Here is a 15978-nt window from a genome sequence, read left to right on the forward strand (position 1 = left end):
TAGCTCATTTAAGTCATGTCTTCTTTTAAACCTCATTCCTGCCCTGTATATATTGTTCCCACATTTCCCATTTTTTCCTATGTAGTTTGCTCCTACTCTTTTCTAAAGATCTCAGTTCTGGTTGTTTTATCTCTGTTACTATATTCACTACTTCTAATATAGTTGGTGTAGATTCTGATTTCCAGGCGCCTGGTTTGAAACTCCCTCAATGGTCCTATTGCAGTACCCATAAGGTTAACAAGGGACTCTGGTTCAAGAAATAGACCAAACTATTCACGTGTTCATTTTACTGTGATTCTGGAAAGTGTAGTCCAGCTGCAGTTCTCCATGTACCTCTAATAACCTCAAAAATACTACAGCTAAACTGAAAACTATGCAAACACCAGGGATGCATCTTTATTGTTTTCATCATTTTGCTGACTCTAACAAAGTGGAACAAATGCAGTACACCTTCAGAAAAACTCGTAAGTGGATTACTATTATTAAACTGGTGAATTGTGTCTCTGCAAACTGTGACGGGGCCCATTTTATGGCTCCTCTCTTTCTAGATGTCTTAAGAACTTTTGATGTCATAGATTATAACACATTATACCATGACCCCCCCATTAATATTCCAAAACGTGCACGCTGATTGGCCAGCGTGCACTTTGTAAATCGACTTATACTAATGGAAAAAGATCCGGTCGCCTGGACTTTTTCCATTAATATAAGTCTCTTTTAAAACACTGTCTCGCTATGTTAAAAGAGTTACATAGCGAGAAAGGTTTAAAAAAAGCAACGGAGATCTCCGTTGCTTTTTTTAAAGCTGTCTCGCTATGTTAAACTCCTTTAACATAGTGACACAGTGTGTAAAAAGCAACGGAGATCTTGCTTTCTCCGTTGCTTTTTACTGTTTCGCTATGTTAAATGGGTTTAACATAGTGAGACAGCTTTAAAATAAGCAACGGAGATCTCCGTTGCTTATTTTAAAGCTGTCTCGCTATGTTAAACCATTTAACATAGCGAGACAGGTTTAAAAGCAATGGAGAAAGCAAGATCTCCATTGCTTTTACTTTTTCGCTATGTTAAATGGGTTTAACATAGCGAGACAGCTTTAAAATAAGCAACGGACATCTCCTTTGCCTATTTTAAAGCTGTCTCGCTATGTTAAACCCATTTAACATAGCGAAACAGTAAAAAGCAACGGAGATCTTGCTTTCTCCATTGCTTTTGGCCTCGGCTCTGATGTACTGCGTAGGCATGCGCAGTACATCAGAACTGCCGCGGATACCAGACAGCTGCGGAAGGGCAGCAAAGAGGCATTATACAATGTCATTATTTAAGAAAAGTAATTATTTCTTTTCTTAAATAATGTCATAGTATAATTGCAATAACCCACGCCTGGGTGTGGTAATGGATTACCCACGGTTGTCTTTGTTTGGTCCTCGGCCGCCTCGGGACCAAACCACGCCAACCGTGGGTAAATCCCGCATTACCCACACCCAGGCGTGGGTTATTGCTATAATATTACAGCATCTGAAAGATGCAGGCTTTTGTAGTATAATGCTTTGACATGGTTTTGAAACTAGGGTGACACAACTGTGCATTGAGTAGCATTACCATCTCATAGTAGGAGATTTTCCTCTTCATTTCTTGGCTGGAGTGCCTTCCCTGTGGACTCTGCATGCCCTGTCTTTCTGTGTTTTTTATCCAGGTGCTTTGGTTTCCTTCTATTGCCTCAAAACATGCAGTCAGTAAGTAAATTGGTATTCTCCAGATTGCCTATAGGTATGCATATGTAGTATGTGAATGAGTAAGAGTGTGCATTTTACAGCAGACCTGTGCCCTACCCAGAATGAGTTTCAAGGCCTTGTACTTCTGTGATTGACTCTGGCTTACAAGCAGCCCTGTAAGGGAAAAAGTGGGTTATTGGAAAATGGATGGATGGGTCTGAAATGATTTACAGGAAAACAGGCAATGATATGACAGACTGTTGGGACACTTGCTACAAACTGAGTATAGGCAGTCCTTTCTAGGATCACTCCTCATAATTGACAGATGAGGAGACGTATCAGTATATGGAAGGCATACAACTTATTCAGTGCACCAAGACCCCAGAAGCTTCTTTTTGGTAATCTGAAATAATCTTCCATTGTTCATAAAGAGCCATGGAAAACTGTACTTCACCACAGCACCATAAACAGTTATGTTTAACAATCATAGATAGCTTTAAATTCATAAAACCTGTCTAGCACACACCTAATTTAAAGAAAATGCTGATTTTTTTTTCCTGGACATTGTTTATATTTTGCTTATTTTTAGTGTTTGATATGTTTAGTTAGCTGGTCAACCAGAGGTTTGCAAAGAGGACTGAATAGACCATTTCTGTATTTCTGGTTTCCATGCCAGTTGATAAGATCATTAAGGTTTAAATTATGAAAAAAAATGTTCATGTAGGTAGCAAGGGTATTTCTGAAATATGTTTTGGCCCTAAAAGTTTTTTACTGTAGAATATTTTTTTATTTGTTTCTACCATTTATTGATTTGAAGAGCCTCGAAGTAAATGCACAATTAACAAGTATGTATTTGGACTGTGAACAACTCCATATCTTGTACAGTTCTTCTTTCTGGTGCCTTGATGTAGCTTATCCACTTTTGTAATTGTTATTTTATTTGGTTTTATTTGAATGTGCACTTTTTCTGCTTTTTTGAGCTGCTGCTGTTTTAGATATTTTTACTTTGTTAGTATGCTGCTGTGTATGTAAAATTTAACAATAATGCCTATTTGGTAACCAGGTAAGATCATTGGAGAGACGGTACTTTTTCAGGGGTGAACTGGAAGCAATATCTGGTTAACTGACTTGCTTAAGGTCACATAGTAGGCAAATGAGGGCTGAAGAAATGAAACCCTGTACCACAAGAGCTACAGCTCACAGCCTTAACGTTATGAGTTAACTGCTAGATATGTCAAATTTATGTGAACTTTACCTAGCCATGGCTTTCAAAACCTCTGTTTAGTTTTGAAGGATTTTTTTTTCTAATTTGCTAAGCCTTTTGCAACTGCCTTGTACTGCTAACTAAAACCATTCAAAGCAATACTTGGATCTGGAATAATTTTTTGTCAGGTATTTTAAAGAGTCCGGGAATATACTGCATCTATTTCTGTATTTTTGTTTGCCACAAAATTCCATGGATGTAATTAGGGGCATTAAACATGGATGAAAAGGAGATTTTGCAAAATGCTGCTTGCTATGCTACTGTTCAAGGCCGAAGGTCTTCACAGCTTTTTTAATATTTGTATTCTTTTCTGCAGGTACTGGAGATGTAACTGATATTGGCCTTGGAAAAGGAAGGTGGTATTCTGTAAATGTACCCCTTCAAGATGGTATTCAGGATGACAGATACTTCCATGTTTGTGAGAGGTAGGTTGGAGTGCCACTAATACTGAATAACCTTTTTTGTTTCTGCTTTTTTAACTCCACTAGTATTCATAAGTTCATAACTTGGATTGTTCTGGCAAACTTACAGGGTTTTGCATGGTTGAAAGAAATGAGAATCATTACTTATTCCTCATTTCTGAAGCAGAAACTCATTGTTCAAAATGTAGACATTTTTATTTGTATTTTATCAGTGTGTGTGTGTCAGTGCATCTATTGTTTGTAAAAGAAGAATTCTTTTAAATGGGTGCCCTTCTTAATTGTTTGATTATTCAATGGCTAATTAAATTAAGAATTGAAATGGATTATGCTGTGCCAAGATCCAGTTGATTGATGGAGCCCTTTAACAAAATAGGTCCAACAAAAGTCTTTTATTTTGTTTGTTTTTTTTTTTTTTTTTGCTCCAGGTGAAGCAAGAGACAAGGTTCCACACCCACCCCATCAACAGGGTTTTATCTCCTACACCTTAATTTGGGGTCACATCACCACATGACCGGTTATGAATGTATGTAGAATAAACAACACTGACAGAGTTCCTGTGATAAACACCACTTGCTTGCGTTGCAGCTTGTCCCAACTTTGAGTGCCACTTGATATCAAGTGGTTGTTCAACCAATATTAGGACAGCCATTAGAGCTTTATTGTATTTTGCTGATAACGACCAAAGGTTCAAGTCTATGAACACAACTGACCACTAGTAGAACTGGTAAAAGCCCCTTTTGCTTATTGGTGAAGACTTGAAGGCTTGGTGGTCAAAGTGTGAATCTGTGAGTCTCCGCCTTACTGCCTGTTCTTCCCCATACCTAAGTTGCGAAAGGTTTTCATGCAAGAGTAGAGGAGGCTTCTGTGGGTTCTTCTCTTCTCTCCTTTTTAGCTCACTGGGACTCAAATTTTAGACATGTGCAAGCTGCTTGACTTGTCCATGTAACCATGTGTTGCGGGAGGGATTATTTAACATCCCTGCAAGGCTCCACACAGGCCTCTCTCAACCTGATGCTGCTCCTGGCTTGCTGTTAACTTCAGTACTATGTCACAGTCTCCTGACAACTCAAAACCCATCTGTTATTTTCTCATCCCCTTGTGCATCATGGGAATGTAGGTGGTTCAGTACTGGAGCTTGACTTAAGGGGAGACTGTCTCCTTCAATCATCCCTTGTGAAGAGGATTTTAAGAACAATAAGGCCCTTATTTCTGAGACAAAAATAATTAGACTTTCCTTATCCTGCAACTTCCTCTTGATGACATTCTCCTTTTGGCTCATGCTCAAGCATCTGAGGTCCTCCTTGGACTTTTTCTACACAGAGACTGTTGGGTTATTGTTTGACAAGGATGAGAAGCTTTGGATCCAGTGTTGTCTATTTTCATCTGTTTCAGTTGTATGAGTTGTCTGATCTGACTAGATCCAACCTTGGCACAGACTTCCCTGGACTCCACCTAAGTTGTAAGTTGCTCAGATCTCATTTGCTACTCAGACAACTGACATGTGAAAGAGCTCTCAGTTCAGCTTGCTGTATCCTTTTGGATTAAAGCTACTCCTTTTCTACCTTGAGAGAGTTTCATCTCTCTCTTTTTTTTGTATTTATCTTCCTTTTTGACCTTTTGGCTAAGATCAAGAGTAGTATTCGCTATTAATAAGTTAGGTAGGCTGTTAGGGTTTCCCTGGCCTTTCCTATCTAGTAGGGTTTTTTTGTTTATTTTTTTTAAACAACAAATAGTTTTTTATGTTAGTTGTAGTAATTTTTGGATCTTCAGAGTACAACTGTATTTTGGGTATAACCTTCACTTTTAAGTTATCCTTGTCATGTGTGAATCCACCAGATTCAAGAAGTGTTCAGAGTATTGGCATAAACTCCCAAACCAGGACCCACACTCCCAAGTGCGTGTATTGCCTGGGGAATGCACATTTGGATGTGGACTGTTAGTTCTGTGCTGCCTTTACTGTCAGAGCCTTTCAGACGAGAAGGGACAAACTTGTTTTGAAAGGGCTCCTTCAGCACAGACTCAGGCTACTCCTTCAACCTCTTCTCACTCCCCCTTCAAGAAAGATCATCCTAAACCTAAAGACAAGAGAAAAGGAAAAGATAAAGCATAGGACAAGGATAAGAGAGAGAGTAGAGCAAACCACCCACTAAGTCAACCAAAAGCACTCCCTGGAGCCATTGTCTTCACTGTGGCTCAACCTGAAAGCCACTCAAAGATCTTATCTAATGACTCCTTGGGCATGATCACCTTTATCATGAGCCAGTTACTCACCAGCACCAGTGAGTCCTAGACTACACTCTCCTATCCTCCAAGAAAGGAGGTACTCCTGACAACTTCAGTGGCGGCATCCACTCGTTCACCTCAAAGTCTTATGGAAATGAATGTTGATAGGGTGATGAGGAATTTTTAAGGACACAAATCCAGATTTGGGTTATCTTGCTACCATCCCCTGGAAAAGTTATGAATTTGGCCATGGTACCCTTCCTCTTCTGGAATCCCATAGCAACTTGTCCTTTTGGTCCGGTGTTGGATCAGAATGGAACCGGAGCACCTTTGTTGACACACTGGAGCTTCTGATGATTTTGATGCCAACAGCTTCCCTCCTTCCCATAGGATTGAGCTGAGATGTGGAGCTGAAGCATTAAAGCAGAGTTCCTGCGGGCAAGTTGACACCAAGATTCTCAGAGCCATCCTTCCCTCTTGGGGCTTTGTCTCTTGGCAGCTTGGATCCAAGATCAGCTTTGGGGCCAGGGGTCATTGGTGTTGAGGAATCCCCTTCCTTACTTCCTCAGATCGGAGGGTATTTCCACTGCTGGTGGCTGCTTCAGCCTTCACGGCTTTTAAAAGGGCTTTGTCAAGTTCCAAAGAGAAGGTGTCTGCAACCAGTATGGCTCCACCCAACCCATCCAGAGTTTGCTTCCTCATAATCTTGTCAGGGACAGCATGTCCTAAGGGCTTCTGAAGAGATTCATAGGTTACATAGGTTGGTACTAGGCTATTGGCCCTAGGCCTATACAAGCCTAGCCATAACAATTCCCTGGCTATTTCTTCCCACAGTATTTACTTCCCTGGACCACTGTCTTGCTGGGCGACTGATGTGATCCCCAGGGTGAATTTCCTGTATCCCATCCAATCATGAAGATTCCTTTTGAAGAGGGCCAAGGAGGCACTCTGCTTGACATGTATGGGCAGTCTATTTCAGAGTCTGGGGAGTCTCTGGGTCCGGAACCTATCCCTCCAGCATATTTTGTTCATTGTGATGACAAGGTTGAGGTTCCTGGAGCATGCGTCTCTGAGGGATTGGGATTTCTTTGTGTATCATGTCCAACAGCTCTAGGTTTGACATGGCCTTGTATGTTAAGCAGAGATCGCCTCTGAGTAGATGATATATGACAGAGTATAGGTGGAGTTTTTTCATATGGTCAGCACAGGGCATCTGCTTTAGGCCTGTGATTCTTTTAGTGAGGTATTTCTGCGGCCTTTCCAGTTGTTGCAGCTGTCTTGAGAGGTACATAACCAACAGGGCATTGTATTCTATAATGGGTCTGATGAGGGATGAATACAGTGGGACAATGACCTCCTTTTTTCTTGATGAAAAGCCCTTAGTGATGAGGTGTGCCACATGGAAGGACTTCCTGACTGTTGTGGAGATCTGGTTATCGAAGGTGAGACCACTGTCCACCTGTGTCCCTAAGTGTCTTATCACACTTTCGGTGTTTAGTGTACTGCCACCTATGTGGTAATTCACGGGTGCATGTTTTTTCCCAAAGGGGGGATAACTATGCATTTCTTGGCATTGAGCTTGAGCCCATGGCTCTGGCACCAAGCATCTGTTTCTGTAAGGCCCTTTTGTAGAATATCCACATCATTTGGGGATTCAATAATGGCTCCCAGTTTGCAGTCATCTGCAAACTTTGTTAGCCAGAGTCCCTTAGTGTTGGCCTGTACTTCAGAGAATTAGATGCCAAACAAGAGCTGTCCCAGGACTGAACCGTGAGGTACTTTACTTGTCTGGAGTTGGATTTGGAGTCGGCTACTTTTACAGTGTAGGTTCTGTCAGTAAGCCAACCCATTGAGTGACATAGGGATTAATGCCCAACTTAGTAAGTTTATCTACGATTCCAGAGTGGGGGACGGTGTCAAAGGCCTTGGCGATGTTCAGATAGGCTGTGTGGACCACATTACCCTTGTCCATGGCTCTGGAGACTGATTCGAAGAAGTCAAGTCAAGTTCAGGAGACAAGCTCAGCCCATCACGAACCCAAACTGGGTGGGGTCCAGTGTTTGAAGGTTGCCAATGTCTTTGTTTATAAGTTCCATGATAATACATTCCATGGCCTTGCAGATCAGGCTCATCAGAGTGATGGGACGGTAGTTCCCGGGATCCAAGGTGGATCCCCCTTGTGGAGTGGAATAACTGTAGCTGTGCGCCACTCAGTGCCACAAAGCCTGAGGTGAGGCTATGATTAAACATGACACTCAGGTGAGGTGCCAGTTCATTTTGTAGTTCATGTAGTACACAGCCTGGGATGTCATCTGATCCCAAGGTGGATCCCCCCTTGTGGAGTGGGATAACTGTAGCTGTGCGCCACTCAGTGCCATGAAGCCTGAGGTGAGGCTATCATTAAACATGACACTTAGGTGAGGTGCCAGTTCATTTTGTAGTTCATGTATTACTCAGCATGGGATGTCGTCTGGTCCCATGGATGCTGTATTCTTAGCGTTTGAGGGTGCATTTTTACCTGTCTGGCCGTTTTCACCGTAATTTGGCAATCTTTTGGTATTGAGATGGGCCCTTTAGCGGGTGAGAGGGGGTGAAGTTTGTACTGAATCGATCTGCCAGGATATTGGCTATATCCTTGGGATCAGTATATTTAATGCCATTCTGTTGTAGCTCAGAGCAGATCTGAGCATTGCCATTTAGACTCTTGGCATAGCTATAGAATGCCTTGTGGTTGTCTTTGGAATCTTTGTCAATTTTATTTTCGTAACTAGCTTTGGAGGATTTTATGAGGGATCTGCGTTTTCATTTCCTCCTCTTTTTCTGAACCATCTGTTGCTCCCCCAGAAAGCAGATGTGCAAATGGAAGTACTTGGACTCTTCTCCAGAGTCATTCATTGAAATCACTGACTTAGAGGAAGGGGAGGGTTCCCTTCACTCCCTTTCAGAAGACGTCACCTTTGGTGATATTCTAAAATTGATGAAGTAGAGTGGGAATTGGTCATACCAAGACCCATTGCCGAATGAGTCAGTGTTCTTGGAAGCCTTTGGTTCAGGACCAACACCATCCTGGGTCTTACTACCCATTGACCCCCTTATCGATCTTATGGCTCAATAGGAGTGGAAAGATGCTGATGTGGTGGAGCTTATTCCCGAAAAAGTGGATTCTATCGTGGCTGCTCCTAAGAACAGGAAACACTGGAGTAAGGGTCCACCAGTAGATGCTATGGTAGTAGCAGTAGCAGCCACCAGAAAAGAACTATCAGAAGAGAGTGCATTTATTCATCCTTCAAACAGAGAATCTAGGGCAGTGGACAGATTTGGGAAGTGGGCCTCTGCATCAGTGGCTTTCTCCCATAGATCACTGAATTATTTGGCTCATTTAACCAGATTCCAGAGAGACTCGACTAAAGAGATCACCAAGTCCCTCTCAGGGTTATTGGCTGCAGATGTGTAGAAAGCAGTGGACTTCCAGCTTTCCACTCTGCAATCCTCCTCCAATGTGGCCATGCGCTTACTCTTTAAAGCAGCTAATGGCATGGCCAGAGCAGCAGGCACTGGCATTACAATGTGCCACCACACATGGTTGCATCTTCATGACTTTGTGAAAGGCTTTAAGTTGTCCTTTGTAAATGCCCCTTATGAGGGTTCAGCCTTGTTTAGACATAAGACACAATGCACACTCACCCAGGCATTAACAAGCTGGTAAAACTCTCTCTGCAGTTGGAGTCTGCTTCTCTACCCTGCAGAGATCTTTCTCTAGGAACCAGCGATTGTGGGGAGAAGATGTGGTTTCGCAAATCAGAGTTCCTATGAAGACTTCCAAGTGATAGACCTACCTGTGACAGAGGAGAAGCAATTCTGTATTGCTACTTAATGCCTTGTAATAATCCTGTAACATTGCTGTTTAATGCTGATTTATAATGAAAATTGTATAATATGTTGGAGCTTTTCTCCCTGGGCCTCCGCTGAAAAAGGGCTCTTCAGCTCAGTCGGACAATCCCAATCAACAAATGTAAAATAAGTAAATAATAAATAAGTATAATAAAAATTCTAACGGGCGATGCCGTAGAGGCAGAGGTTGACCACATTACCATGGCTTTCACTGTCCTTTTACTGAGAAAGCCTATCAGTGCCCCTGAATGGTTGTCCAACTGCTGCACTCTAGAGGAAGTTGGGGGTTTCTGTCTGTGCATCTTCAAGCCTGGCACAGTATAACAACACATTCCTGGGTGCTAAATATAATGTCTAGAGACAATTCACTTGCCTTTTCCTTCAACCTCTGGAAAAAATAAAAAGTCCCTAACATTCCACCCAGTCAGTGGGACTTAGCAGCCATAGAAATTTCAAAGCTGCTAGAAAAGAGTCATCCAGCATGTCCCCAACAACCGGTTACACTCTGGAGTCTATTTGAGATTTTTTTTAGTACCAAAAGAAGGAGACCTCAGACCTGTTTTGGATCTCCATCATCTAAACCAGTTTGTGAAACAGACAAAATTCCAGATGGTCACAGTTCAGTTCATTTTACCTCTCCTGAGGAAGGATGATTGGATGTGCTAACCACAGCCCCCCTGGGGGTGTTCACCCAGATCAAGGCAGTGGTAGCAGAGCACTTGCATCTGCTGGGGATTCAAGTCTTCCCCCACCTTGCTGATTGGCTCCTGACTGCTACCTCCAAGAATCTACTGTACTGCTGCAACACCTGGGCCAGGTACTCAAGTTGTTACTGGACTTCGGAGTAACTATAAATCTGCCAAAATGTTGACTGAATCAAGCATAGTATATATTCTTTATAGGATGCCACCTAGATATCAACCTGCAGGTAGTCTTCTCCAGCTCATGGTTCTGTTACTTCACTTCACAAACTTACAAGTTCTACATCACCCATCACCACCAGCGAGGTTAATTTTGTCTCTCTTAAGACTCATGGCATCTATAATTTAATGGTTACTCTAGCCAGATACTACATAAGAGTACTGCAGTTGACTTTAGCAGTAAAGTGGTCTCAGTCCTTTCACCCTTTATACTCAAAGATCTGAATTATTTGCATCTGCAAATAATACATCCCTTGATGGGTTACGTCCACAACTGTAACCCAGGGTCATCCTTTCCAGTTGGAATCACCGATTGCAACAGAAACCATGGATGCCTTCCTTCTAGGGTGCGTGGGAGCATTTCGAAGGGAGAATGGTTCAAGGTACATGGGTCATAAGTAGAAGTCAATCTTCACATCAACTTCATGGAGTTGAGGGCAGTCCTCCTAGCATTGCAGCATTTCAGAATCTCCTCCCCAGGGGTGTGATTTCATACAGATCGACAATGTGGCAGTGGTATGGTGCATCATCAATCTAGGGGAACATGTTTTTATCATCTGTTCAGAGGCCATGAGAGTTTTGTAATAGGCAATGTCTTCACAGTGTCCTCTGATAGCAGTGCACATCCTTAGGTTGTCCAGTGTACTAGTAGACAAATTGAACAGAAGGGTCCTGATGCCTTATGGCTAGTCCCTCAATCCTACAGTGACGTGTTTAATATTCATTCTTTGGGTAAACCTTACTGCTACCTTTTTGCATCCCATCTAAACAACAAATGCAGCAGATATTTTGTCCTCATTCCATCACAGGGAGACTTACCGGGGACTGTCTGGTCCACACTTGGCCCCTGAGCCTCCTGTATACCCTCCCTTGGCCCTAATGAACAAATTCACACAGAAAGCAAGATAGTGCAAGGCCAGGGTGATATTCATTGCTTCCTTTTGGGCCCCGACAGACATGGTTCCCCTACGTATGGCCTCTACTTGTACATCCCCCTTGGATGATGGATCATTATCCAAATCTACTAACACAACCATCTGGGCTACCTCTTCCAGATCAGAAGTCCGTAAAATTAACTGAATGGTTCCTCCAATTTTAAGCATAGCCAGAGATGCCAGACTTTCCCTTGTGTTGATTAGTATTCTTGATACTTCTTAGAAACTGTCCACTAGAAAAATTTACCAGAGTAAATGGAAGAGATTTTCTATGTAGGCCTTCTGTAAAGACCCGGACCACTTTTCTGCACCTGTTCCATCCATACTAGAGTATTTTATCTGATCTCTTTAATAAGGTACAGTTGGCGGAAATTTAAATTTTCATGTTGGACACACACATTCTAATAGCTTCACTGAAAATTTCCAAAGGCTTCTTGAAAGGTACCTTTCTACTAAGACCTCCCATTAGAGACCTAGCACCTCCATGGAACATTTATGCTACAAGCTCCGATGCAGTCCCCATTTGAACCTGTATCCACAGCAGAGCTCATATTTCTTACTTGGAAAACATTTTTCTTAGTAACATCATCTAGATGAATCTCAGAGTTGCAAGCTCTTTCATATAAGCCTCTGTATCTAGTATTTTAGAGTGACAGAGTTTCCCTTAGAACTAACGCATCCATTGTTATTAAGGTGTTATCCAAAGTAAATCTAAACCACTCCATAAACTTGTATGTTATTCCCCAGACATGCAAGCAAAGGAGAATACTTGTTGCATATGCTAGATGTCCACAGGCAGCTCAGGTTCTACATTTACAGAACAAAACAGATCAGAAGAAATGATAAGTTGTTCATTTCATTTTCTAAACCAAAGATGGGGAAGGCTGTTACTAAGGTTACTTTTTCCAGATAGTTGTCAGATTGTATGTTTTTTGTCTATAATAATAAGTTATTACTTTTATCAGGTAAACCAAAAACTCATTCAAATAGGGTGGTTTCCAGTTTGACCACTATCCATTGAAGACATTTGTGCTGCAGTCACTTAGGCTACAGTACACACCTTTGTGCCTCACTGTAAGCTGGACACATAGTCCAGATTGCGTTCCTCCTTTGGTTCCACCATACTCGGGAATCTCCTTCTTTGATACCACCCAGTTTGATATCTTGTGATTCTGCCCCATACATTTGAAATGAGTGAAAATAGGCAACATTGGACACGAAATTTGTGTACTTAATATAATGTTAGATTCATGGTGGGGGTGGGGGGTGGGGGTGGAGAATTTGTTCTGTATCATTTTTGATTTTAAGTCCCATAATTATCTGTCTGAACTGTATTAGTTCCATTCTTGCCTTTTAGACAAGGCTTTATCATAGCTGATGATGCTTTCTTATTCTGAAATTGAGGAAGCTTTGTAATAAACTGACGTTTATTCATTAGGTCACTGCTGCAGTAGGTTTAGCTATATAGTTTATATCCTGCCTAGGATAGAACAGCTGGCCAGCCTTACAAAGCTTTGGGTACCTCTTACACATGCACCTCAACTGCTTGTGCATAATATCCCAAGGGTAAAAACCAGCAGCATGGGTGCCAAACTCTTCAGTACTTTCTTGCCACCTGACGAGTTCTCGTCATGCGGCCTTGAGAAGATCAGCTAGGCAGATATGTTGCCTATGGGGAAAACCTTCCACAATATATATTTTTCTGTAAAAACTGTTACTCTTATTTTTAAAACCAGTGCTTTTTAGCTAGGTTTTGATGCCTTTTTGTTGTAGGTCTGTTTCAAGACTACTTGTGTGACAGGCATACCTTCTGTTTTTAACTTTAATGCTTTTCTAAGTGTGACAATCCTTTGTGGAAATTTACGTGCTTATTTTATTGTAATTACTTTGTTTAAACATAGGTTTATGTGTTGTCATTGTATTTTTTGCTTGGTAACACTTTTGACGACTTATCCGTTACCAACTTTTGGCAGCTTTGCTAATGGCGAGCCATGTTTTTTTTCTGGCAGAACCATGGAACAGAATACTGGTGCCATGGTTCTATCTTCTTCTAGGACAAAGAAAATAAATTACTGTGAAGTGCTAGTCCGTGCCTCAACTGCTGGAAGAGGTGGTACTGCTGTGGCCATTTCTGATTCTTCAGAGGAATCTGGGGAAAATGAGTAGTCTGATGTCCATTAAGTTATTAAGTAATAGGGATTATTCACATCATCTGTGGCCTTTCAGATGCCCTTAGTAGGCATGGGAGAGCCACTGTTGCCTGCATTGGAGAATGTAGCAGGGCATTCATCTGTGTGCAGCTGAACTTAGAGACCTGTTCCTTGAGGTGAAACTCCATCTTTTAGGTGGGATCTTCTAAGGATGTCCCCAGGTAAAATATAGAAACCTAAACATTCATCTTCCTCGGATTCCATTCATATCTTAAAAAAAAAAAAAAAAAAGTTATTGTGCTTTGCCTTATAGTTTATTTGTAGGCATTAGAATCCTACAGTCTATTTGGAGTTCTGATTAAAAAAAAAAAAAAGTTCCTCTTTTTGTTATTATTGATTAACCTGTGGAAAGCAAATTTCACTTCAGAGTTTCAGTATTCAGTGTTTATTTTGTCTGGGGCATGATGTTGCCTGTTTTACCCATTTTACACTGTTCATTAAAAAGACCCTAAAGCAGGGAACTATGTATTTCTAAGACTATCCAAACAAGAGAAATCCGAACACCTTTTCCAGGACTGTCATAGCTGTTGGCAAAGTCTTTCACAGACACCTTGCTGAAAAAGCCCAAGTTAGCTGAAAAGCACTCTCAGGAAGAAGAATACTGGTACTGAGAGAAGAACATCTTCATTTAGAGTCGAAAGGCCACCACTAGGCTTGAGGGTGTCTGATTCGATGATGCAATATTGCAGCCCCGGACCCTGATGCCTTATGCAACCAAAGCTTCTGGTATTGTCCCTTTGGATGCAACCATGTATGCATTCACCTGAGTCAAAACCATTCCATCATTTGTTCATCAGGATGCCTCCTTTTGGGCTATTAAGTCCTGGTACTTATTTTGTGATTATTGAGGGTGAGGAATGGTATACTCTTGGGTGTCACTCATCCCTCTCTAACATAGATGATTAGCAGGCGGGGTGTTTCATTTTAATGCTTTAATACATAGAAACCTGTCAGGATGGATATCAGCATCTTAAAATACAAACAAACTAGTTAACATACAGACGTTACATACATACATACATGCTTACATCTCAGCAGCTTACTACAAAATGGCAGTCTAGCTTGCACGTGCTCAGTATGTATACACTTGTGCAAGCCCTTGGATAGCCTCTTAAAGGTACATACATGCACATTGATCTACATCCTCCCTCTTAAAAAGATTGCCCTTTGAGAAAAAACAGTACTAGAGTTAGGCATTCATTATTGTAGACATCAGAAACAAAACACAATGTTTATGTCCAAGTTGCTTTGTATCTCTAACAGGGTTTAGAGATGTGACCGTATCTGGTAACATAACTGTCTAGACCAAATTTAGCAACAGGGACAGTCTTTGGTGCAAAACTCTTATCAAGAACTTCTGGATTCATCACAGGAGCAGGAATGTCTTCTGGAACTTCCTCTGGAATCGGAAGACTGGACAACTCACTATGAGATAGATGGTCACCAGTCTCAAATATTTCCAATTCTGCCTAAAGACTGCTCCTTGTGATTCCACAATGTATGATCTCCGCTCTGAGCAAATATTCTTCACAATACCAATCTGATCATAACCTTTGGACATTTGCATCCTTACCACTTGTCATCCTCGTAATGGATTGAGTGGTTTGCTGGTCTTATTGTAGTAAGACTTCTGAGTTAAACACTTCAACAGATTGGTTTTCACTGAACTGTTATTCTTGATACATGGAGCCAACAATTGACTGCTGATTGGTAATGTGGTTCTGGTTTGTTTAGACAGAAGTCTTTGAGCAGGTGAACCAAGATGTTTATCATGAGGAACATTTCTGAGATTCAAGAGATTCAGGAAAACATCACTATCATCTCGTTTTGATTTCTCTAGTAACTGTTTTGCATTTAGAACTGCATATTCTGCCAAATCATTTGACTGCGGATACTCAGGGGTACTCGTGACAAAGTCCCATTCTTCAGCAAATCTTTTGAACTGTTGGCTTGTAAACTGCATGCCATTGTCTGAAATAACTTTGTGTGGACTGCCATGTACTGCAAAATGACGCTTCATCTTAGTAATGACTGTACTGGATGCTAGGTTGGGAAGCAGGTCAATCTCGAACCAGTTGGAGTTAAGAGTCTAGTAATACCAAATAATGTTGGCCATTCCACTTGAAAATGTCAGTGGCTACTGTCAACCAAATTAGTTCTGGAATCTGGTTTAGCTGAAGTTCTTTCGGTTGATGTGGCTTTGTATTATTACACACGGAACAAGATGAAAGTGCTGTCTCAATGTCTAGTGCCAAAATACTAGCCCTCTCACCCTTCTTTTTGTAGAATCAGTTCTTGGGTAACCATGATGCAAGAGAGTAATGTACTCTTGTTTAAGGACTTTGGAACAATTATTTTTGGGTCTTTCATAATGATACCTTTATCAGACAAAATCTCATCT

The 15978-nt window shown here is 41.4% G+C and overlaps 1 protein-coding gene across 1 annotated transcript in view; it reads left to right on the forward strand.

Annotated features, from left to right (window-relative positions):
• HDAC8 (histone deacetylase 8) overlaps window positions 1-15978 on the forward strand; it is a gene marked incomplete in the record, with an annotated part of 1681410 nt that overhangs the window by 872661 nt on the left and 792771 nt on the right. The window contains 1 exon segment of the mRNA XM_044057032.1: window positions 3293-3401. Within this exon segment, the coding sequence (XP_043912967.1) occupies window positions 3293-3401 (109 nt within the window).

Source organism: Protopterus annectens, chromosome 15.part0 (genome assembly GCF_019279795.1).
Source record: "Protopterus annectens isolate FY-2018-M chromosome 15.part0, PAN1.0, whole genome shotgun sequence".
NCBI lineage: Eukaryota > Metazoa > Chordata > Ceratodontiformes > Protopteridae > Protopterus > Protopterus annectens.